The sequence below is a fragment of the Erinaceus europaeus genome, chromosome 13 (assembly GCF_950295315.1).
Source record: "Erinaceus europaeus chromosome 13, mEriEur2.1, whole genome shotgun sequence".
NCBI lineage: Eukaryota > Metazoa > Chordata > Mammalia > Eulipotyphla > Erinaceidae > Erinaceus > Erinaceus europaeus.
Genome location: NC_080174.1, coordinates 85,910,721 through 85,933,653, shown reverse-complemented (window position 1 = coordinate 85,933,653; position 22,933 = coordinate 85,910,721). Strand labels below are relative to the sequence as shown.

General features: G+C 40.3%; 1 protein-coding gene across 7 annotated transcripts in view; it reads right to left on the bottom strand.

Annotated features, from left to right (window-relative positions):
• Positions 1–22,933, bottom strand: part of PDE4B (phosphodiesterase 4B) — a 651,743-nt gene that overhangs the window by 3,439 nt on the left and 625,371 nt on the right. For 6 of the 7 annotated variants that reach the window (XM_060206363.1, XM_007528234.3, XM_060206364.1 and 3 more), the window contains 8 exons: positions 17,081–17,174; positions 10,077–10,255; positions 8,820–8,918; positions 8,515–8,679; positions 6,293–6,392; positions 2,627–2,781; positions 2,387–2,509; positions 1,491–1,673 (listed from right to left, as the gene is read on the bottom strand). In XM_060206363.1, the coding sequence (XP_060062346.1) occupies positions 1,491–1,673; positions 2,387–2,509; positions 2,627–2,781; positions 6,293–6,392; positions 8,515–8,679; positions 8,820–8,918; positions 10,077–10,255; positions 17,081–17,174 (1,098 nt within the window). Of the gene's footprint in view, positions 1–1,490; positions 1,674–2,386; positions 2,510–2,626; positions 2,782–6,292; positions 6,393–8,514; positions 8,680–8,819; positions 8,919–10,076; positions 10,256–17,080; positions 17,175–17,758; positions 18,210–22,933 lie in introns of those variants that run through there. The other variant, XM_007528236.3, reaches the window with a different exon arrangement.

The following is a 22,933-nucleotide window of genomic DNA, read 5'->3' as shown; positions in this document are numbered from 1 at the left end:
TCGTCATTTCCATCAGGAGAAAGAAGGGAAAATAAAAACAATTAAGCAGTTCCTTTGCGAGTGTTCCTGTGAACGAGTATGAGGCTCTGGTCTCTGTTATGGTTTACACAGTGTCTAAGCATCCTGCCTGAGCTGGCTGTGTGGCCTTATTCTGACCTCTCCATTGTAGAACAAACAGGAAGCATGGGGGGTGGGGGCAGGTTGAAAGAAAGAATAGGCACCAGTTGAATGAGGGAATGGAATTCCCCTGTCATGGTCTGTGTTGCTGGAGAGAGTCTAGGTCCAGATTCAGTGAAAGATGAGCAAGGGTGACTTATCTGCACCCAGGAGGCTACATTTATCTAGCTACATTTTTCCCAGCACCAGATACTTTTCCTTGTTGACATTATGGATTTTGGACAGTCATGTAATACATCAAAGTTGTACCACATCAAAGAACCTTAGTCAGAGGTAGCATTCCCCTATCTGTCTGTCTGTCTGTCTGTCTATCTATCTATCTATCTATATGTCATCTCTATCTATCTAGCTGTCCTTTCTCTGATGATTCCTTACCCTTAACAAAAAGAATTCACACCAATGTCTGGATCACTCTGTTCTACATTGCTTATGAGAAATTGATTATGTTTGATTGAGATGCTCCTCTAGTTCCCACCTACTCCTTTGCCCCCTCTCACTTCTCTAAGTGTGTTTAACAGATTTCAGAGATTATTTGCAAGGTGTTTTCCAGGGACATGACAAAAAAAAAAAGCAGTGGGGAATTGTGAATCAGCTGAACAGTGCAGTCATTGATTATTTCCTAGATCCTGGGACTGTTAAAGGCTTTATTAGTGGACATTTAGTAATGTTTATTAGAGCTCATGTGTTGGAACTTGAGTGGTTTTCTGACTCAGACCACGGACAGACATTAGACTCAGTCTCACCCATAACCACCTGAATCAGGTCATTTCTTATCTTGAAAAAAAAAAATCAGTCTACCTTGAGAATGTTAGGAGTCCCAGCTTCTGGGAGGGGTAGATGTAACCTTGGAAGAGGACAGAGGACAGGGCTACACCTATGTGATCACACGTGGGAGTGAGAGTCACTAGCTCTGGGAATGGTGGCCATATATTTGCTTATGGAGAGAGAGCAGAAGTACGGATCACCAAGTATGGTTGAAAGTAGGCATTCCAGAGAAAGACAAATCTCACGGGAGCCTGAAGAGATGAGATTGTGGAGCTAGCAGTGTGCATTCTAGTCAGGTGGGTTTGCTAAGATCATTGCCGTCTGTCCAAAATGCCCGGTGCTACACAATCTAATTTCCGGATGGGCTTCTGCTGACTGCTTTATCTCCACCCTGTGAAATTGAGTGTAATGAGAAAGGCAGTGGAGTCATGAGTAGAATAGAGCTATATGGGAAGTTGTCTCTTATTATTTCACATTCTGTTAAACAGGAACCTTGATGTAATCCTTCAGTTCTATAAAAAAATCTTTGAAAACTTCACACTAGATACCTGGGATTTTTCCACAGATGCTGTGTGCTTATCACACATTGGACTGATCTCCATTCCCCTCTCCCGTTCTTTGTCTCCTTGCTGGAAAAATTCTTCCATGATACGGTCTGTCCATTGTCGATACAATTCCAAAGATTTGGTGGGATTGCTCAGGTCTGCACAATGCACCATATTTCGAAGGACCTGAAATCATCAGGTTTAAAAAATTCAGTGACATTAGGTGTAAGGACTACCAGAACCTCTCAACCTTCCTGTACTAGAACTTCTGATACCTAACCCAAGAACATTTTAGTTGTATTATGATACTAATGGTGTCCTCAAAAGGCAATATTACAATGGTGCTGGCCAGAGTTGGCTCGTTAACATTAAAAGAGGCCCACAAGGGAAAATGTGTGTCTTCTTAGATAGATAATCACTGGATTAAAAAAATTGGAAAGGACATTAGAGGTCAGATGTTGCCATCATTTCCTTTTCTCACTTTGGAAAAAAAAATGCAAAGAATTACTCAAAGTAGATGCCTTCATATTTTCCACTTGTGGAAAGAAGCAATCAGATGACTGCAGTTTGTATAACCAAAACAGACCTAACAAGCTTGAAGTCAGTGGGACTAATATCCAAACATTCAAATCATAAGCTCTGGAACTGGTAGTCACGTATCCCTTATGACAAATAGATTTTGCCCTTTATTTTTAGAACTAAGCATCTCAATAAATTGGGTCATGTTTTTCTTCATAAATTAGAAGATCTGAATGCCCCATTTTTCCTTAGCTTGCTTTTCAAAATAAGCCCCCCAAATTCTGAAGGAATCTAGGACAAGCAACTGAGCTTGAATTTGTTTTCAACTTTTGAATTGTTTGGTTTGGTTTAATGTCAGATCAGAGGCTTTCATCAAGTACCTGTATGCGATCAGTATAATTGTCCAAGAGAAGAACACCTGAACTTGTAACTTTCTTCGTCTCAACCATGGTCTTCAAATCTGCCAAGAGGCTCATGTGTTTGGACATATCAGTTGCTAACACCTTGGGGGAGGGGGAAGAGAGAACAAAAATCCTCAAGTAAACTCAGGTTATTCCAGGTATAAGATTTCTCCTCCCAGCAAGATAAAGGTACGACACCTAGAGAGGCTGAACTCTTACCATGTCGATCACCATTTTCCTGAGCGTCTGACGCTGCTTTTTGGTGAGATTCTGAAAGATGTCACAGTGCTCTTCTTGAAGCAGTTTGAAACCTACTGCGAGATGATGGTTCTCCAGCACAGATTCATCATTATACATCAAAGCAAGTTCTGAATCTAGTAAATAAGAAAAAAACGACAAGGATTCATTAAAAGGAGGATCCAATTCAAATATCTGCATTATCTCCACAGGAAATCAGGTCTAGTTCTCTCTAGATGTCTCCGGGATACACATGTCATTTCCTCCTGAGACAATTTCTCTCTGCAAAGGGGATCCATCCATTGTTAAGCGAAATACCATTTCTAGTAGATATATTAATGCATAATCTTTTCCTCTGATTAAATATTATAGTTTTGTAAAATCCCTTTTCTTTTTTAGTTCAGATGAAGAAGACTACTATGACATTTGATAAGAACATCTCCAAGCAGCTAAACCCTATTTGTACTTCAGTTTGTAATTTCCTTTAGGTCATCATCTATATTGTGCTTCAGAAGAGAACTGACCATGCCAATCAACTTTATCAAACAGATTAAGATTTTCACTCTGTAGCTATTTCTTTATATGCTCTCAGCTCTGTAAATTGTAAGGCTTGGACTTTTGAGAGAGATAAATATTGCAAATGCAAAATTTTGTTTTCTCCACATAATGTCTTTGAAAGTTTTTAATAAATACAGTGAGAGAGAGAGAGGAGAAGAGAAGAGAGAGAGAGAGAGAAGGAGAGAGGGAGAGGGAGAGAGAAAGAAGAGAGGAGAAAGGGAGAGGGAGAGAGAGAGAGAGAAGAGAGAGGGAGAGTGAGAGAGAGAAGAGAGGAGAAAGAGGGAGAGAAAGAGCGAGGGGGAGGGGAAGGGAAGGGAGAGAAAGGAGGGAAAGGGAGAGTGGGAGAGAGAGAGAAGAGAGGAAAGAGGAAAGAGAGGGAGAGAGAAGAGAGGAGAAAGAGGGAGAGAAAGGGAGGGGGAGGGGTAAAGGGAGGGAAAGAGAGGGAGAGAGGAGGAAGAGGGAAAAAGAGAGAGGAGGGAGAGGGAGAGAAAGAGAGAGGGAGGAAGAAGAATACCAAGAGGGAAAGGGAGGGAGAGGAAAAGGGAGGGAGGGAGGGAGAAAGAAAGAAAGAAAGAGAGAGAGAAGTGCTTTTGTAGAACAGACCTGATGTCAAATTCTTAACCATCTGGCTGTAGTCACCAGAAACTGTAGCATCTGGATGTACTAATCCACAATTTCCAGACTGCCTTCCATACAGAAGAAGTACAGAGCTTTTTGGTTAAGCAGAGTCCTAAATTGCATTTGAGAATATGGTCATTAAACCTGTGAAGGCACATGCCTCCCAATGAAGAAAACAGCTAAGTGATGGCATTTTGCTACTAACTGCACGGCACGTATTGTTACTTCCCTACCGTAGCTTAGCTGTGTGTTTTGAGAAACATTCTCCGAAAAGGTGGTGAAAAACATAGTCATTTCAGTACCTGCGTCACATCCAGCTTGTGATCAAAGGCAAAGATGTGACAGCTGGCTTTATAGACAGTCGGTGGGGTCAGAGAGAGAGTCTAACTGGTAGGATACCTGCATAGCCATGCGAGTGATGTAGGTTAGGGCTCTGACTCCACCCATAAAGCAAACTTTATGGCAACAGAAGAAGCTTCTGTGAGGGGATGTCTCTTCCTCTCACTAGCTCTATCTCACTCTACCTCTAAAATGAGAAAAAACTGGCCAGACAGTAAAATTTTGAACATGTGCAAGGTTCCAGTTACACACACACACACACATGCACACGCACACGCACACACACACACACTGTAGGTGGCTGTAACAGATAGGTGTGTGTGTGTGTGTGTAGCTGATTTATCCATAGACTAATTCAGAACACCACCTTACGCTGACTAATATAACCCAAACAGACAAGTGGTAATGATTTTGGTATTATGCAGGACTCTGTGTAAGAGAGTGGCCCACGGGGGTCAGGCGGTAGTACAGTGGTTAAGCTCATATAGACCGGCGTAAGGATGCCAGTTCCAACCCCCTCTGGCTCCCCATTGCAGGGGAGTCACTTCACAGGCGGTGAAGCAGGTCTGCAGGTGTCTGTCTTTCTCTCCCCCTCTGTCTTCCTCTCCTCTCTCCATTTCTCTCTGTCCTATCCAACAACGACAGCAATAATAACAATAATAACCACAACAACGATAAAACAAGGGCAACAAAAGGGAAAAAATTAGCCTCCAGGAGCAATGGATTCATAGTGCAGGCACGAAGCTCCAGCAATAACCCTGGAAGCAAAAAAGAGAGAGAGAGAGAGAGAAAGTGGCCCACTAGAATCCTTCTCCACTGAGAAAACAAGTCTAAATGTTGATCTGAACATGGAAAACTCCAGTAATAATAAAAATACATAATAATAATGTCCAAATAAATCATTGGAATGTGCTCCTAAAATCTAGGGGAAGGGCCATTTAAAGGCCTGCAGCTTCTCTTCCAGCTACATTGGCTGAGTTACGGGTTGCTCTGTAGCAGGGGAGGGATCTCTAACCACCTTCAGGCCTGGCCCAGCCCTAGAATCCCAAGCCATATGCAAATCATGTATCTTGGTCAGAATGTTTAGTATTCACGCTGGTGAACATGCATCTCTACTCACTTAGTTTAACAGTTTTGAAAGGCCAGAACAGTGAATGAGTATATTGGTGATCCCACTGTGGTATTAGAAAATTAAAGTAATCTTAGCAGTATTAACAGTCCTATAGCATTGCCGAAGCTACTTGTAAAAAAAAACAAAAAGGTGGGCAGGTGGCAGACAGTAGCACACCAGGCTATAAGCACACAGTACCAAGTGCAAGGACCTGGGCAAGGATCCCAGTTCAAACCCCAGGCTCTCCACCTGCAGAGGGGTTGCTTCACGAGCGATGAAGCAGGTCTACAGATGTCTGCCCCTTTCTGTCTTCCTCTCCTCTCTCAAGTTCTCTCTGTCCTGTTAAATAATAATAATAATTAATAATAATAATAATAACTGCCTCCAGGAGCAGTGGATTCGTAGTGCCGGCACTGAGCCCCAGCAATAACTGTGAAGGCAAAAAAAAAAAAAAAATCACTTTTGATTTACAGGATATCTGAGTGACCTGGTTTGGGGTGCACTGATTTCTTGTTCTTCAATTGAAAAATAATCTGCAGACAATGTTTTTTTGGACATCATCATCATTATTATTATTACTATTAGAGTTTCCTATGCTCAGATCCAACATTTAGACTTGTTTTCTCAGGAGAGAGACACTAGTGGGACGTTCTCTTACACAGAGTCCTGCATCATACCAAAATCATTATCAGAGTATCCTCAGTCTTTCCTTGTCCTTGCTGGATAATTCCACATTTGTTGCTCTTTGCTCACATATTATATTTTCCAACCACTGAATACTTTTTATGGCTCACCTCAGGCCCTTTCCTGGTTCTCCATGAAGCTAAAAAAAATATATATGTTGTTAGAGTGGATACAGTATCCAGGCAAGGTCTGATCAGTTGGAGTGGAGTGGAAGGCTACCTCATTATGACCCTTTTTATTATCCATAATGAAAACATTCGGGGGAGGAAAAGAAAAAAAAAAAACGAAGCTGTGAATCATACAATTATCCCAAATGGCTATTGTCATGACGTACTCACTTGTGTTGATGAGAAACTGATTGGAGACTCCAGGATGATCAACATCATGAATGGCAGCTGCGAAAATGGCAGCCAGGATTTCCAAATCTGTGAAGACAGCCTGAAGAAGAAATACATACTTTGATTCCATATTCAGTTTTACAGGAATGTATCTCATTTCACTCTTGTTGGGAGGATTGTTGATTTCTATGATATCTCAAAATCGCACTGCTCAACTCTAGCTTATAGTGGTGCAAGGGACTGAACCTGGGACTTTGGAGCTTCAGGCACGAGAGTCTCTTTACATCACCATTATGCTATCTACCCCCTCACTCTTCAAAATATAGGTTCAGTTTGAATATAGGTTCTATCCATTTTCAGAAGGGCCTGAGTGAATGGCTAATAATGCCCCTGGTCCTCATCCAGTCTGCAGGTAGAGGCATGGGAAGGCAGAAGCACAGTGTTTGTGGGAAGTGTTTGTGTCTTGGATGAGTGGTATGGCGGATGGTGCTTATGTAACACAAGCACATACAAGTCCAGAAGCAAGTCAGACTGGCTCCTCTGAGACATAACTTTCATGTGCTTTCAAGTGAGAAACTTCAGAGAGAAAATGGTCCAAATTCCAGATTCATAAAGCCTAGCAATAATTTATTTCCTAAATAAATAGGGTCTTCACAAGACTCCAGATAGCCTCTCTTTTTTCCAGTACTCATCCAGTAAAATGTTGGTTTTGAGCAACATCTGACAACAGTGCTAAGAACTGAAGCCGTGATGCACTGCTGTTCAACCATCCTGAGCACTGGAGTCTGCTGCCACATTTGTGTACAGTGATTTAAACCTAGTGATTATCTAGGAATAAGCTGTGACGTGTTGACATGCCTCTCTCTAGTTAAGCTGTCTTTCCTTGGCTGGGAAGATAGCTCACCTAGATAGTGTGCTGGCTTTATCATGTGCATGAACCAGGTTCAAGCCTGGCTCTTACTACATAGCATGAAGCTTTGATGTTGTGGTATCTTTCTCTCTGTGTGTGTATCCGTCTATCTATCTATCTCTGTTCCAATGTGGAAAATGTTGACTTGGAGTCTCTAATTACTTAACTCTTCTGATTTTTCAAATGCCACCTCAGTTTCCTCCAAGGAAGAAGTATTATTATTATTATTATTATTATTTTGGAAGTCTTCTTTCATTAAAAGGACACACTGAACTTTGACTTCTTTTAATCTCAATGGCACTCAAGGTCACTTCCAGATAACATAGTAGGTATCCTGTCAACAACTCTGCATTAAACTGTTAAAAACCAGTGTAGGACCTCTCTGATACTTTTGTAGAATATCAACTCAGTTCAGCTACATCTCACTTTCCCAATCCTTCTTGGATCGCTTTTGTTTTAGAAAAGAATGACGGAAGCAATAAAACTGTAGCCAATCTAATCACCTGACATAAAGGTCCTGAAAAAGTGAGATTGGATGTGGTCTGTGGTCAGTCTTTGTAGTGAACCTGCACATTCTGGAAGTGTCTCACCACCATATCCGTATCCATCGCTCAAAGAACACAATAGTCTGCTAGGCACACTACTGCTTAAATTGGTCAATACAAATGCCGCTCAACACACAGGGAACATTCATGATGCAAATAGGTATCTGTCTTCACCGCACCCCCTAAGAACAATCCTTCAAGCTAGTATTGCCCAAGTCTTAAGAATATTAAAGGAGTCATAGCTATGTTTGAGGTGTTAGCAAGATAGAAATCTGTCCTTTTTTTTTTTTTTTTTTGCTTCAGCATTAGTCTTTACTTTTACTTTTTTTTCTCTCTGCTTTTTAAAATCTTATTAATCCCTGGGATCAGTCTTTTGAATTCTTAGGGGAGGAGGAGCTCATTTGCTTATTCCCAACAGCAACTAGATAGGACATTTCAATTATACTTCTGTGGATTTCTCATGGTGCCTGGGTTGGGTTGGGTTCAGATCAGTGTGTGTACATGTTGAAGACGCACTGTATATCAAATACTAATTAGACATTTTCTAGATACTAGAGATATGGAAAAAGGCAACACATTCTGTAGGTTGCTTGATAATTAAGTCTATATTTTATGAGTGATCCAACTGAACTGACAGATGCTATGTATAATGACAAACCAGTCCAAACCTGCATATCGACTAAGGACTTGTTTCCATATATTCTGCACGCTGTTTGAAACTTTTAAAGGAAGATAAGTAATCCTGGAGACAGATCATAACTACTCACATCTAATGCTGGTGTCGAAAGGAGAACGTGTGTTGACTGGGCCACGTCAGCAGCATGTAGGCTGTTATGGTATGCCACATCAGAATGATAATGGTCTTCTAAAGTCATCATGTAAGTAACAAATGTGTCTGATGAGATTTTAAAAGTCTTAAGGAGGTCTCTTTCCTATGGAGTAAAACGGATCAGAAATCAAGTAAGTGGATGTCAAGAAATAAAGAAAAGCCAAGTCAGCAAAGTCAACTGGGATTGAAGCAAAGCTAATAGTCATCCGCCTGAAAAAAATAACATTCTCCCTGCTTCCTCACCTGGAATATGGCATACATGATGCATGTCAGGGGTCTATTGTGTGAATATCCAGCCACGTTGAAGATGTTAAGACCCCATTTATTCAGATCTTCTAGTTCCTGTAATTAAGATCACAGAGATTTAGGAATAATGACAGCTTTTTTTTTTATTAGCATGCCTCATTATTTTAATTTTGGACAGTGTCAGACTATATCAAGTTTTATTAATTACTATTTTCAAACTAGAGCATTGCTTAGCTCTGGTTATGGTACTGCTGGGGATTAAATTTGGGCTCTCAGAGCCTCAGGTATGAACCTATATTTGTATAACCATCGTGCTATTTCCCTGGTTCTCAACTTATCATGTTTTTTTTTAATTGCTTATAGTAACTTATTTTGTTTGTAGTTACTGCATGATGTAAGGAATATTAAATCCCTCTAGGGGTGGCTCAGTGTTAAATTGCCTTTAATGTCATCGTTCAGAAGGCCTCACTGATAACCAACCCTTCATACAAAGATTCACTTCATAGTCTTATAGGAAGACCTCACCAGTCACTTGCCCAACAGAACATATGAATTCTTTATGTGTTTTCCTCCATTATTGGGGTTTAAACTCAAAAGTCATTGTACCAGTTCTTCTTGTTTCTCTTTCACCTCTACTTATCAATAGAGATTTCCTCATTGTTCTCTGGCATACAATCATTTGGAATACTTTTATTCTGCCTGCCTACTGGCCACTCATTGGATTCTTTCACCATGCATTCAACTGGATTCTATATTTGAAGTTAAGAAACCCTGAGTAAAAAAAATACTCATATATATATATATATATAGGAATCTTTGGGGACTGGGTGGTAGTGCACCAGGTTTAAGCACACATGGTACACAGTGCAAGGACCCATACAGGGATCCCAGTTCGAGCCCCCTCCTTCCCCCCCGCCCCTGCTCCCGACCTTCTGGGAAGTCGCTTCACAAGTGGTGGTGAATCAAGTCTGCAAGTGTCTATCTTCCTCTCTCCTTCTGTATCTTCCCCTCCCCTCTCAATTTCTCTCTGTCCTGTCAAATATATATATATATATATATATATATATATATATATATATATATATATATATATATATATCTTTAATTAGGCATCCAGCAGTAGGTGAAGGGCTACATTGAGTCTTCTTATTGTAACAATAACATAGCCTAAACAATCCTTACTGTTTTCTAGCAGATCATTTTGGGCATGAGAACGACATGAAACCATCCTCCTCCCTTTGAGCTCTTACACACCTTAGCCAAATGATCTTCGTTTTCTGTGTTGACTCCAAAGCGAGAGATGCTTGTGTTGTTTAAGCTTGAACTATGCATCAATTTTTTCACTCCGCTTATCTGTGTCATGAGCTGTTGCTTTTTCTTTTTCTCCCTGTCTTTCTGGGTGGGTGATGGAATCTCCACGTCATTCTGCTTGTCTGAAACAAAGGGATATGTTTGTTTTTTTTTTCATTCCACATGTACCCATGAGATCCCACTGCAATATTCAAAACAATTATAATGATCTGTCATGAAGTTTTGGTACAGCATTGTCTCCTCGGCCTTCAGAACAACCCTGTGAGGTCAATGGGTAAGGAGAGAGGGATAGTGAAAAAAAAAAAAGCTTCATTTTATTCCTAAGTAAAGTGGGGCCCAGAGTAGGTAAGATAACTTGTCTATGTGGCACATCAACACATATATGGCGGTTTTTCTTTTTATTTTTTTCAAGTGACTAGCTTTTTTAAAAAAATTTTATTTATAAAAAGGAAACATTGACAAAATCATAGGATAAGAGGGGTACAGCTCCACACAATTCCCACCACCAGAACTCCGTATACCATCCCTTCCTCTGATAGCTTTCCTATTCTTTATCCCTCTGGGAGTATGGACCCAGGGTCATTATGGGGTGCAGAAGGTGGAAGGTCTGGCTTCAGTCATTGCTTCCCCGCTGAACATGGGTGTTGACAGGTCGATTTATACTCCCAGCCTGTCTCTGTCTTTCCCTAGTGGGGAAGGGCTCTGGGGAAGCGGAGGTCCAAGGCACATTGGTGGGGTCGTCTGTCAAGGGAAGTCTGGTCACATACTTTCTTCCCTGATCCAGCTTTCTGGTCCTTTTCCCAGCCATGACATCATCTCCCCAGACAATAATTAGGATCCACCTGCATATCAGATTTCAGGCTCAGGCAAAAAACAAACAAACAACAACAAAAAAAAAAAAACCAAGACTATTATAGCTACAGGCCCTTTGAAATATAACTAAAATATGCCTACTAGCTATCTAAAAAATGGAGGACCACCACCAACACTTCATCTGCACTATTCCAGCCTTTAGGTCCATGATTGGTCAACAATTTGTTTGGCTTTGTATGTTAACTCTCTTTTCAGCCACCAGGTTCCAGATGCTACCATGATGCTGACCAGACTTCTCTGGACAGACAACCCCACTAAAGTGACCAACTTAAGTATTTGTATACTAGGAAATGTTCATGCAACTAAGTCCTGGATAGTAAGATCGGGCTTCATTTTAGTATGATCCGATTTAATTTCATTGTAAAAATCCACATAGGTGTATCTGAGTTCAATTTAGATGAGAAATATATGTTAGATAAAAGCCTTAAAACCTTTAAAGAGTTATTTTAAGTCATGACTTACAGGGGCTGAGAGATTGAACTCAGTTTCAGTTGCATTCATGCCTAACTCTGTCAAGTTTAATCATAAATAATAAAAACAATACTTCTAATCTTAGCAGGCATTCAGTTTACTAAAATATTTATAATGTGTTACAATCATTTCATTCGACCTTTTAAAATTCTGCTTCAACACAGTAAGTGTGCTAGGCTTGGGCTGGTGAAAAAAAATTTTTTTTTCTCTTTGTTCTTTCCTCTATGTCATGCTACTAAAACCATCAAGTATGAAATATTCTATTTTGTTTCACTGGAGGATGTATCCTGAATACTTTTGAAAAACAGCATTAACTCTTTCAGGCCACAGGGAGACTGGTAAGTACAGAGGCAACACGTTATTAAACTGCCCACTTTCTACTTCATTGCTGAAAGAGTTAAAATGGTCAGTAGTAGTTCCCACATTCTCCTCTGCTTATTACAGTAGAATGACTACTTCTCCATTTGACAATGGCATGTTTCCAGACAGCCTGCTGGAATCTCGACTATTTGCCTTCAACTCTAGCAGATGATGGCACAGTGAGTCACATATCTTCTCCCCAGAGACCTCTGTCTGAGGACCTATCCCTGAAAGCATGGGGAGACAGGATGACCGTCACATATGCCTCAATACCTAGAGCGAGGACATTTCTTTGTCCCTAGAATGTCACTGTTGTCTGTTCACTCCCACAGGTTCCCAGCTATATCAGCCTATGAATTTTTTGGAGGGGGGAATTTTAATAATCATTTCAATTAGTTTAGGAGTTTCCACCATGTTTTTTTTTTAAACATCAGAAGTACCCAGGGGACTTTAGAAAAATACAGATGTATGAACTGCTCCCAGTCTTTCCAAATCAGTGATTTCTAAAAGCTTCCTAAGTGACTCTGATGATCAGAGTCAAGTTTAGGAACTAATACCCATCTCACACTCTCACTTTTCAGATGAAATCAGCAACCTTCCCATGCTCAAGGGGCATTTTTTTTTTTCAACAGATATTTATTTTGCAATTACTTTTTTTTCCAGACACAGTGATTTAACAGCATAATATTTAGGTTTGAAGGTTCCTGTTAAAAACTTCTGTCTCGGGGGTCGAGCAGTGGCGCGCAGTGTGTTGAGCGCATGTGGTACAGGGCGCAGGGACCGTCGTGAGGATCCTGGTTCGAGCCCCCGGCTCCCCACCTGCAGGGGAGTCGCTTCACAGGCGGTGAAGCAGGTCTACAGGCGTCTGTCTTTCTCTCCCCCTCTCTGTCTTCCCCTCCTCTCTCCATTTCTCTCTGTCCTGTCCAGCAATGAACAACATCAACAATGGCAATAATGGTAACCACAGCGAGGCTACAGCAACGAGGGAAACAAGAAGGGGGAAGAGATGGCCTCCAGGAGCGGTGGATTCATGGTGCAGGCATGGAGCCCAGCAATAACCCTGGAGGAAAAAAAAAACAAAACACTTCGGTCTCACAACCTCTGGCAGAAAAACTAGATTCTTACGTTATTCTTGAAAGTGCTTTTCTCCTTGACCCTTCACTTTTAATCTTTACTACTTTCTGTGAAAGCGAAAGACTACAAGGGCCCCTGCCACCATTCCTCATGTCTGGTTTGTCTGCTTAACGAGGCTACTGGGTTCCCTTGCACTACTGTAGACATAAAAAACCTCTGTGGGACCAGCAGCTTTTTCCCTTTGTTTAATTAAAGATTCCCTGCAACAGTGGGTTACTGAGCCAAATTACTGATGTTTCTCTGAGTCTGGGACATTATAATAAAGACAAGAAAAAAAACTTTTATTCACACACCATCAATTTGACATAAATGGGTGTACGTATCTCTATGTAGACATACAAAAAAATAAAACGGTAGTTTTTTTTTTCTATTCTTAATTTCCTCTGTTGATTGTTCAGCCAATGTGTTGTGGAAATAACCTGAAATATGATCTCAAAGAATTCTAATAAACCTTATTAAATTTACATCCACAGAATGATCAGAGTCCAGTGTGTGTGTGGGGGGACATGTAAACAAATAGAAAAGTATGGAAAAAAAACAACAACAAGTATCACATTCAAACTTTTACTAGCATAACTGGAGTTGCTTTTGTTGCGTGATTCCAGCATTTAATTGTTCAAGATTCCTAAGCATCTTGAGAGTCCTTGTTTTTCAGCTAGTAAGCAGAGCGTTTAAGCGTATGCATTTCCTCTCTTTGTAACAACATTATCTAACCTGGACTAGCACATTTAAATATCTGGTTTTATCTGTGCTCTCTTCCGGCAGGTCTGGCTTTACTTGTTACTGTTCCACCGGCCTGGAGTCAATTATATAACAGCATCAATGAGTGCCTGCATTGGTAAATGCTCTCTTGCCTGCTTTCCAGCTGGTCCCTCCGGACACCATCATATTAGAAGGAAGAACACAGATTCCCTGTTGTAAGGGATCGCCTCCTCCCTGGATGACAGTTTCGCCTTCAATGATTCTTCTTGACATATTGCTTTTCATGTTTAACCCCAATCACTGAGGTTTTCTCATTTTGTGCTCATTGAGATGGTTCCCACTGTCTATACAAGCCCCTGAAATTACTGGAAACTACTTATAAACATTTTATTTTTCAGTTCAAATCTTGATTCCTAAGGACTTTTCTTCAAAGGAAAATACAGGTTTCTTGACTATCCTTAAACATGAATATCTTCTCCACATTCTGAGTTCCTAAGAATCTTCTTCCCTAGCTAAAAATGTGACGGGGGAATTATGTTTAGGAATCAGTCTTTCTCTGGCTAAGGAAAATATTATCCAGGTGATATCGGCCAACTTATTTCACCACCCTAACCCCCCCAATTTTCTCTGCTTGAAAATAAGAGTGTTAGGTTCTGAGGCCTTGAAGGTCCCTTGCAGATGTGACAGTGCATGAAGTAGGCTTCATGGTCCTTAAGGGATATTTGCCACACTCCGAAGACAGGATTCAGAGTTCCACATCCTGAAATTGCACTTTGGACAAACCCTAACAGTTTGTTTTTAAAGACTGAACATTGTTAGCCTAGTGTCCATTATAGAGAATTAAAGTTGCTAAGGATGTCTTAGCAAAGACAACAAAACCCATATTAGCATAATGAATGCAATATTCTTGCCTTTAGGTTCATGATTAGTCAACAATTTTCTCGGCCTTCTATCTTAACTCTTTTTTCAGCCACCAGGTTCCAGATGCTACCATGATGCCAACTGGAGTCCCCAGGGGCAGATAACCTCACCAGGCCCCTGCCCCACTAGGAAAAGAGAGAGACAGGCTGGGAGTATGGATCTACCTGCCAACACCCATGTTCAGTGGGGAAGCAATTACAGAAGCCAGACCTTCCGCCTTCTGCATCCCACAATGACCTTGGGTCCATACTCCCAGAGGGATAAAGAATAGGAAAGCTGTTAAGGGAGGGGATGGGATACGGAGTTCTGGTGGGAACTATGTGGAACCATACCCCTAGTCTCCTGTGGCCTTGTCAATATTTCCATTTTATAAATAAATACAAATAATAATAATAAAAGAATTGGAAGGGCTCCTATTCTAGAGATGAAGCAACTTACATATGTTTATTTAGACAATGGCTTTTCCTCCCTATATTTTCTTAAGAATACTCAAACTTTAATTTGCTTATTTGACTAGGCTTATCTCTTGCATAGACCCGTGCACTAGCAATACATCATACCCTTCTAATGCTGAGTCTAAACGATTGCAATTCTAATCTTACCCCAAAACTTGTGTGTGTTTCTGATATTTTTTTGAATAATGAGAAATCAAAGGACTGATTTTCCTCAAGAGATGTTCTTAAATAGGAGATGGTATATTCAAGAGAGGGAGTTGATATTTGCTTGTTAAGGTACAAGATGTTAAGACTGGGAACATCTCTATTGTCTGATCAACGTTTGCTTGACCACTTTTGATGATAAACATACTTATTAATATATTCAAATGCTCTTGTTTCCTTGACAAGCAGACAACAAAAAAGGCCACACACAAAAAAATGTTGCTTTGGGGTAGTCTTGATGATAAAGGCTCGGGGACATTATACAGTTTTACTCTAGTAATGATCATTTCTTCTGAGCAGACAGACAAGAAGCCCTGGTATTTTTCAATGCAAAGGTTAGGAAAACAAAAATTGAGTTTTCACATTTATTAATTTTTATTATTAGCCTGCAAACTGTCCTTGAAGCACTCCCAGCCTCTGAAGAGCAACTGGATCTTGCACAGTAGAGATTATATCTGAAATGAACAACCAAGACGCTTGTCTTCCCAGGGATAACGGAGAAGCCAAGGATCTGTACAGAAATGCTTTCTGCCTATGTAGATTCTCGTTACCTACTGGATGGAGGAGGTATGCGAATTTTTCTCTTTGTTCTCTGACAATGGTTGTCACCACTGCAGCTGGAAACAAAGAGTCAGGTGCTGCAGACACCCACTGACTTGAAACAGTTGCAAAGGCACTTGCTAGCAGTACTGCTGCCCATTCTTGGCTAGAGAGCAGTACCCTGAGCTTCGTTTGCAGTAGGTGGAGCAGGACTGAGTGAATGATCGCAGGCAATGCTTTGACACGTGAGAAACAAGACTGATTTTAAAAATAAGTAAAACCAGAAGAACTGTGTGTTTTTATAAGGCATCTAGGTAAATGTTCATTGATTCAATGACGTGTAGGTATTCCCAAAAGAAAGGAAGTGTTCTTTTCAGTTATAAGAATGGATCATTTTCCTAGAAAGCTGAGTTCTATAAAGAAGCATAACTCAAAAAAAGCAGAATCTCAATGCTACCCATTCATTCTGAAGTGTAAATTTCAAGATTCTGCAGCTCTTGTGCAAGAAAAACACAGTTCAGATGGTTCATGGTATATTAGCATGACTTCAAACATGTTATCCGAAATTCTTATTAATCCAACGGGATGTATGACAGTGGTTGAGGAACTCTGATGCAAACCTTTCCTGTCAGAGAGTCATGTGCTAAAAGCTAGCAATGTGTTAGCACAGCATCACAGATAAAGTATCAGCTGGGGTGATAACGGGGCAGTGCCACCGAGGAAGGCCAAATCTTTTAAGAGCAATAGTCTTCCTGGTCCCCAGTGACTTTTGATATAAAGCGTAGCAAAGTAATTATTCAAAGTATTTCCAGGACTTGTTCTCATGATGGGTTAAGTCATGATATCATTATTCTCTAACCACATCTCTTACAAACCACCAAAAAGTAAAAAAAAAAAAAAAACTTTTTGCTTAAAAACTAATTCCTGAAAGATTTTAAAAAGAACCATGTCCAAGGAACCAATGGAGTGTAGTCCCTTGGGCTTGGGTGATTGGAATTCTGACTCCCACTCTTATAATTCATGGCAGAGGAGAAAACAGAGGTCTGAACACACTGTTAGCTCATAATAACCTATCTTTGATGTATGTTTTCATTCATTTTTTTTTAAATTCCTGCTTATTTCTCCTTAAAGGTTGCCCTTAGTTTTTATTTTAAACAAATGTAGGTATTTTTTTCCCCTACAACTTAACCCCGTCCCCAAATCACATAGGAATGTCCCTACTGTCACAGAGATCAATACTAGAAAAACAAATCAGTTATAGGACAGGCTTCCCAGTTAACATCTTACCTAAGAAAGTATTTGAAATGTATTCAGACACTTGGTTCCCCGATCGGCTCATTTCTGAGAGATGAGTTAGTTCACGGTTCAGCATTCTTTTGAACTGTTTACAAAGAAAAAAAAAAAAAGGATTAGTCACCTGAAAGAGCAAACTGTCAATTGAGAAGTTTCCTACTTTACTAAGAACCAAGAGAATGTTTGTACAAAATCCTATGCCCCTTAAATGTGGCAATCATATGAACGTCACCTATGGAAGTTAAAGATTTTTTTCTATGATTTCTTAGAGTTAACATCTGATTTATTTTGTAAACATAAACATAGACATAGGAATTTTTAATAGATGTGAAAATGACTTTTTCTTGAAGATAGAACTAAGTTTAAAAATACATTATTGAAAATTAACTCGAAAACATAATCTGAGCTCATAACCTATACAGTCAGAGATTATGTGTGAAAAAATAATGGCAAAATGCAGGGGACGAAACAGAATAGGATAAAATACAACACAGTTAATTTAAGTATAATGGAAAGCGGCATGCCCTTGCTTCACATAATAAGCAGACTCAGAGAGCTAAGTGGTAACACAATCAAATCACCACAAATGTTTTCTACTTTGCAGAAAACACACAGATGCAAATGTTGCAAGTTCTACTAAAGATGACACATTACAGAATCAAATTAACCCACCTTGATGTAACCCCAAGATACAGATAACAAATAATTTGCCTCGGGCATTTTGGAATACTCTCCTTGCCTCAGATCCACAAATCCCTTTGAAAGAATTCTCAGTTTGGATGGAGCAATCCCAAATGGATCAGAAAAGTCTTGCTGACAAAGCCTTCAAAACTTAATGCTTTTCCTAATGCAAACAAAGCCCTTCTTCATGCTCCATTCTTGTGAGAAGCCTATGCTCCCTGCTTCTTCCTTGTCAGAGTGCAGTGAAATCAAGGATTGCACGAAGGATTGCACAAATCCAAATGGATTCGGCCGGCTGGTTTGCAGCACTTATGAATTATGAATAGTTCTGGTGGCCGAAGGGGTTTCCACTCTAGATTAATCCTGCTCAGCTGAACTCTGCAAGGAGGAAGCAATTCTTCTTTCCTGAGGGGTTGCCAGACTTGGGAAACACAGCCATCTTTTTAAAAGGGGAAGATTAAAATGGAGGAAGCCCCATGAATATTTAAGTAAATCCAAAGTCAGTACCCTCCCCCATTTCAGCTAGGTGTTCCTTAACCCTCTCTCCACTGCAGAGAACACTTCTCTGCTGACATAGCTTAGACACAGAGCTCACTCATGCTGAGGGCTTCAGAGTGAACATACATTTGCTTCATTTACTTTCTGAACATGAACAAAATGAGAAACAATTAAGTCTGTGTCTGTTTCAGACCAGACCTTTTGGGCTATGGGTTTGTTTGTTTGTTTTGTTTGGTATTTTACTAGATTTTTGGAGGATTTCTCTTTAGTATCAATGAGTTCTCAGCCTTTATGCATGATGACAACAAATGAGAATAGAATTTCTGCATTTGATTAAAAAAGTACTTCGCTGGCAGGATGCAGTTGTCTGCATTCCACCATTTGGTTCACTAGTATGCACATTAGATTGATTTGAGAAGGGAATTAAACACATTAAAATTTCCACCCAACAGCTAGTTGGTGGAGACACACAAGCTGTCATTTACTGTGTGAATGGTCAGGTTTTCAAGGGATATGTTTGTTTTGGTATTTCATTAACTTTTCCTTTTTGTGTTAGAAACGTTTTGCAGGTAAATTCTATTTTACCTAGCAATCAATAGTATTCAGAGAAACGTATTTCTCTCCTGTAGGCAGGTTTTCTCTCTCTCTCTCCCTTCCTCTCCCCCCTCCCCCCTCTCTCTCCCTCCCCTTGGCAGCTTAGAAACAGCACAGACAAGAGGAAAGACTAAGCCCAGAGCACTGACGTCAGTGGGATTCCCTACTCAGATCCACCCCAGGCTCCTCTTCCTCCCTCTGTTCTGTAAACCCACCCCTGGACTCCCCAGAGTTGAAATACCGGAGGATAAAGAAGTAGGCAGAGCACCATGGCAACAGTCCATACACGCAAGCAAGCAACTGGCTCTCTTTCCTGTGAGGTATTCCCCTTTCAAATGAGCATCCTGCACCAACAATGGCTTCATTTCAAGCATCCAACCTCCTACTCCCCTGACATAATGTCACTGCCTATGCCCAGGAGACAGGTCTTTTGAAGTGAAGCCAATGCAAGTCTGTACTGCTACCTACTGGCTCACTGCGCTATGCATTGTCCTCAAAGAGGGACAATCACCTTTTCTTTTTCTGGATAACCTTGCTTACGGATGTATGCATGCGCTTTCCAAGATACAAGTTAGTAAGTAGGGACTTGTGAATCAATCATCTTAGCTAGTGCGTTCTATGTATCAGACCGCTATGTGCTTCTGACCTCTCAGTGAATGTCACTCATTTCCAAGAGGTTTATAATCACTGTTACCATGGCTTATTATTTTTCAATTCTCAAAATACAGACACACTAATAATTGGAGTAGTGGAAAACGTACATTTCTGTGATTTGATCTACCAGCATAATTTTGGTAAAGAAGGAAGCTGTACTTGGACCACCCTAAAGATACCCTGTGAAGTCTAGAAATGTGATTTCTTTAATCACTCAGTACTAGACTAAGCCAAATGTAATATTTAAACAATCTTTTTATGGGAGGGGTGTCACCTTGAAATATTTAGGGATGGGAGGGTCGGGCGGTGGCACAGTGGGTTAAGCGCTTGTGGCACAAAGCGCAAGGACCCGTGTAAGGATCCCGGTTCGAGCCCCCCGGTTCCCCACCTGCAGGGGAGTCGCTTCACAGGCGGTGAAGCAGGTCTGCAGGTATCTGTCTTTCTCTCCCCCTCTCTGTCTTCCCCTCCTCTCTCCATTTCTCTCTGTCCTATCCAACAACGAACAACATCAACAATGGCAATAATAATAACCACAACGAGGCTACAACAAGGGTAACAAAGGGGGGAAAAATGGCCTCTAGGAGCGGTGGATTCATGGTGCAGACACCTAGCCCAGCAATAACCCTGGAGGAAAAAAAAAAAAGAAAAACAAAGCAAAAAAATATTAAGGGATATCTGAGACTTAACTCACTTTGTACCAGTTCAATAATATCATTTTAGATTGTATCTGGTAAATATTTACTGAACCTCTCACATATGCAGGGAAGATAATGGAGATGGGGAAAAAAGTAGCAAACACTTTTCATGCTTTTAATCACCTTTCAGCCTAGTAGAAGGTGTTAGATATTTGCATGTGCTGGTTAACCCCAACAGTTAACAGTCTAACAAGGGCTGGATCAGTTCTTTGTTAGTCATAATGACCCACAACTCTGAATATAGGAGCAGGCAGAGATGCAATAGGCAAGGAAACAACTCCTTCTTCATTTTCTTTGCTACCCAGTCCATTGCTAGCGCACCTATTAAGGCACCTGGTAATCAATATCAGTGTGGGAGAAGGAAGGTAGCTCTCAGTTACAGAAGAATAAACCAGATTTATCCCACAATCTTGGCGATCATTATTAAATCACTAATAATAATAAAAAGAGGGGAGGTGGGTAAGAATACAGCAGGTTAAACACACATGATGCAAAGTGCAAGACTGGAACATGATAGTAGAGGAGGACCTAGAGGGGGAAAAAAAAAAGAATAAACTAAACTTTTTACCTTCCCCGCCTAGCTTACCAAAGAGGTCAGTGTATTCACGTACATAGCTGACAGAGAACTATGACACCCTCCCCTGTCTTTTTCATGCCTAAATTAGTTTTCCTATAAATCCTCTGCTAAGTGTATGACAAAAAAAAAGATAAATAAATAAAGTTATCTTAAGACTTCCACAAAACACACAGCATGATGAAATACACAAATAGAGGTTACTAAGTGTCAGAAACCAACCCAGTCCTTTAAATATTGCTTAGCAACTTCTGCTAGTTCTCCTCCTCCACAATGGAGGGTCCAAGCACAGTGACAAAAACAACCGGTGGTCTCATGAAAAGGCATTTATAACTGATCCTATGTCGGGTTCTGTATAAACCAAGGAAGGGAGACAGAGCCTTTGAGGAGCAGAGCAGGGCGATTTTTACATGTTATTAATGTAGAATCCAACTACTATGATGAGTGTTGGCCTTAGTACTCAGATCTATCCAGGAATGGAATTGTCTTTGAGGTCAAGGCTAAGGAGAATTGGAGGGGGTCAGCTTGGTTGGGTTTTCAGTATATGGGGAGGAACCAACTTATTGTAGAAGACTCTTGACTTCCTTTTTCAGCTCACAGTAACAGTCTTGTCCATTCCCTTCACCCTTCATGTAAAAATGGATGATGTATGACTTTAGGATCTCAGACTTCATCTGTCCCAATTCCATAGCAAATTTTGTGGCTATCACCTACATTTTCGGCACAGTGTTTACCAGCAGTCAATATTTCCCAGAAAACAAAACTCTTTCAACACTACTAAGAACATCCCAAATCAGAAATGCTTCAGTTCATAAGAAAAAGAATAAGTCACCATCACCACCACCACAACCAACAACAACGACAACAACAAAACCCTCAATAATTCTATATTCTAAGACTCTTGGAATTTCTCTGTCTACTTGTCAAGTTAGGTGGTCAGTTCAGCTAGGAAGGCAAAAATAGCTCCCTGGAAAAAATGTGTCACAAGTCATTACAGGATTGTAAGGGCACAGATCATAGATAGATACTAATTATTATTATTATTATTTTTTAAATATTTATTTTATTTATTTATTCCCTTTTGTTGCCCTTGTTGTTTTATTGTTGTAGTTATTATTGTTGTTGTCGTTGTTGGATAGGACAGAGAGAAATGGAGAGAGGAGGGGAAGACAGAGAGGAGGAGAGAAAGATAGACACCTGCAGACCTGCTTCACCGCCTGTGAAGCGACTCCCCTGCAGGTGGGGAGCCGGGGTTCGAACCGGGATCCTTATGCCGGTCCTTGTGCTTTGTGCCACCTGCGCTTAACCCGCTGCGCTACAGCCCGACTCCCGATACTAATTATTTTATCAAATGCGGTAGAGAAATCCATAAACAGAGGTACTTTATTTCAGTGGTAAATATGTGCCTACAGCCTGACCTACACAGGTCCTATTTTTCTGTTAAGAATCTGCCTTCACAAGAAAATTCTGTTAGAGACTACCTAGAAATAATGTCCTCAGAGGAACAGGTCAAAAACCGTTTTCAACACAGACAAGTTTGTGAATGGACCTTTGGTAACAGAAGTCACTCCAATACCTCCTTAGAATGTATGTCCAACAATCCACTTTGTAAACGCTGCTAGGAATTGTAGTCATTTTTTTTTTGTAAGAAGAAAGTGTATTATTCTCTCTCCAAATGATTAAATGAATCTTATTTATCTACACCATTTATTCTTTATAAAACCATTGAGACTTTTTTAGACTAAGCTGCCTTTAATGGGGAAAGTATATTTTTTAAATAACATCTAGCAAAAATTCACTTACACTTAAGGAAGCAATTTTTAAACTTTTTTCCTTCAGTTTCAGTATGACAAGTAGAGATTATTTTCTTCTGAGACAGTTTCTTTTGTGAAGGAAAGTTTTGAAATAAAATTTTTTATTGTAAACATTTATTTATTTGTGAGAGAACCAAAGCATCTCTTTGGTACATATGACACCAGGGATTAAACTCAGGATTACACACTCTTAGGTCTGATACTCCAGCCACTATGCCACCTTCTAGACTTTATTTATTTATTTATTTATTTATTTACTTATTTATTTTAAATAGGGGACTGGTTGATCCTTTTGGCAAAGATTCTCAGGCAAGCTAGGGTAAATGTATCTTAGCCT